We start from the raw sequence: 1,230 nt of genomic DNA, 5'->3' as shown, positions 1-1,230 counted from the left end.
TGACCCCACTGGGGTCTCTGTGCTGCCTGTTGCTCTGGGGCTCCAGCTCCAGGACTGCCTCAGGGAGCAGGCTGGTAAGCAGAATGGAGCCTGGCCTGAGCGTGTCCTGTCACTGGAGCATTCTTTGAACCCTGGCGTGGGTCAGTGCTGCTTCCCTGCCCCAGGTCGCCTCCCTTCAGGGCTGAGGGCCCGTGTGGGAGGCCATGGGGTAGCATGTGGAGCTGCTGAGGTCTTGCCCCCATGCAGGAGTTCATGGTGCGCAACGACACACCCTGCGGCACCACCATCGGCCCCATCCTGGCATCCCGCCTGGGGCTGCGTGTGCTGGACATTGGCTGCCCGCAGCTGGCCATGCATTCCATCCGGGAGATGTGCTGCACCTCGGGGGTGCTTCAGAGCATCACCCTCTTCAAGGTGAGCCCTGTGGCCCCCATCCTGTGCTAAAGCTCGCTCCCTGCTCCCCTACATCTCCCACATCCCCATGTCCCCGACCAATCCCTGCTTTGGGGCTGAACCCAGCCATCCCACAGAGCTCCCCAGCTCTCTGGAGCAGCTCAGGTACTGGCTGCTTCCAGAGGTGCCCCCTCTCATCCCAGCCTTCCCCAGTGACTGCCATCCCTAAGTAGTTCCTATGGCAACCGGTGCTAGCCTTGAGTCAGCGATGGGTTACTATGGCGACGTGGTCCTGCTCTCTGCAAGTAGCTGCCTACTATGACGCTGTGACAGGGAGCTGCTGCCTGCCCCCACTGCCTGTCCCCCCACCCCGCACCGCCTTGCTCGGCCCACCCTGACAGCCTCTTTTCTTCCAGGGCTTCTTCGAGCTCCTGCCGACGGTCAGCAGCAGCCTGGTGGTCGACTGAACATGGCGGGGAGGGAGTAGCAGTGGGTTTAGTCCTGGGGCCATTAAAGCATTTCTGTCTCACCAGCGAGTGGTCCATGACTGTGGCTGGGGCTGATGTATGTGGTTCCTGCTGGGGACTCCCATGGCTCCCACCTGTGCTCTCCCCTGGAAGCGTGAGCGAGGCCTATTCACCCTTCCACAATCCTTTTTCGAGGGATGCTGGGGGTCCCAGCTGAGGGGCCGAACAGGGCTCGCCTTTTGCTCAGGGAGAACTGGCGGGAGGATGTTCGGTCTCGTGCAGCGCTGGGGCCGCCCCTTTCCCCAGGAACGAGCCTGCGGCCGTGTGCGCAGGGATCTGCCGGCGCCAGACCCGAAGCTGCTCGCCGGGG

At 63.4% G+C, this 1,230-nt stretch overlaps 1 protein-coding gene across 1 annotated transcript in view; it reads left to right on the top strand.

The window, feature by feature from the left end:
- DNPEP (aspartyl aminopeptidase) overlaps positions 1–925 on the top strand; it is a 5,178-nt gene extending 4,253 nt beyond the window's left edge. Inside the window, exons 12-13 of the mRNA XM_031058065.1 lie at positions 247–414; positions 810–925. Coding sequence (XP_030913925.1) covers positions 247–414; positions 810–860 — 219 coding nt within the window. The 3' untranslated portion in view covers positions 861–925. The remainder of the gene's footprint in view (positions 1–246; positions 415–809) is intronic.
- Positions 926–1,230: the final 305 nt, after the last annotated feature.

The sequence above is a fragment of the Geospiza fortis genome, unplaced genomic scaffold, assembly GCF_000277835.1.
Source record: "Geospiza fortis unplaced genomic scaffold, GeoFor_1.0 scaffold112, whole genome shotgun sequence".
NCBI classification, from domain to species: domain Eukaryota; kingdom Metazoa; phylum Chordata; class Aves; order Passeriformes; family Thraupidae; genus Geospiza; species Geospiza fortis.
The sequence above is the reverse complement of the archived record's forward strand: the minus strand, read 5'-3'. Positions and strand labels throughout refer to the sequence as shown.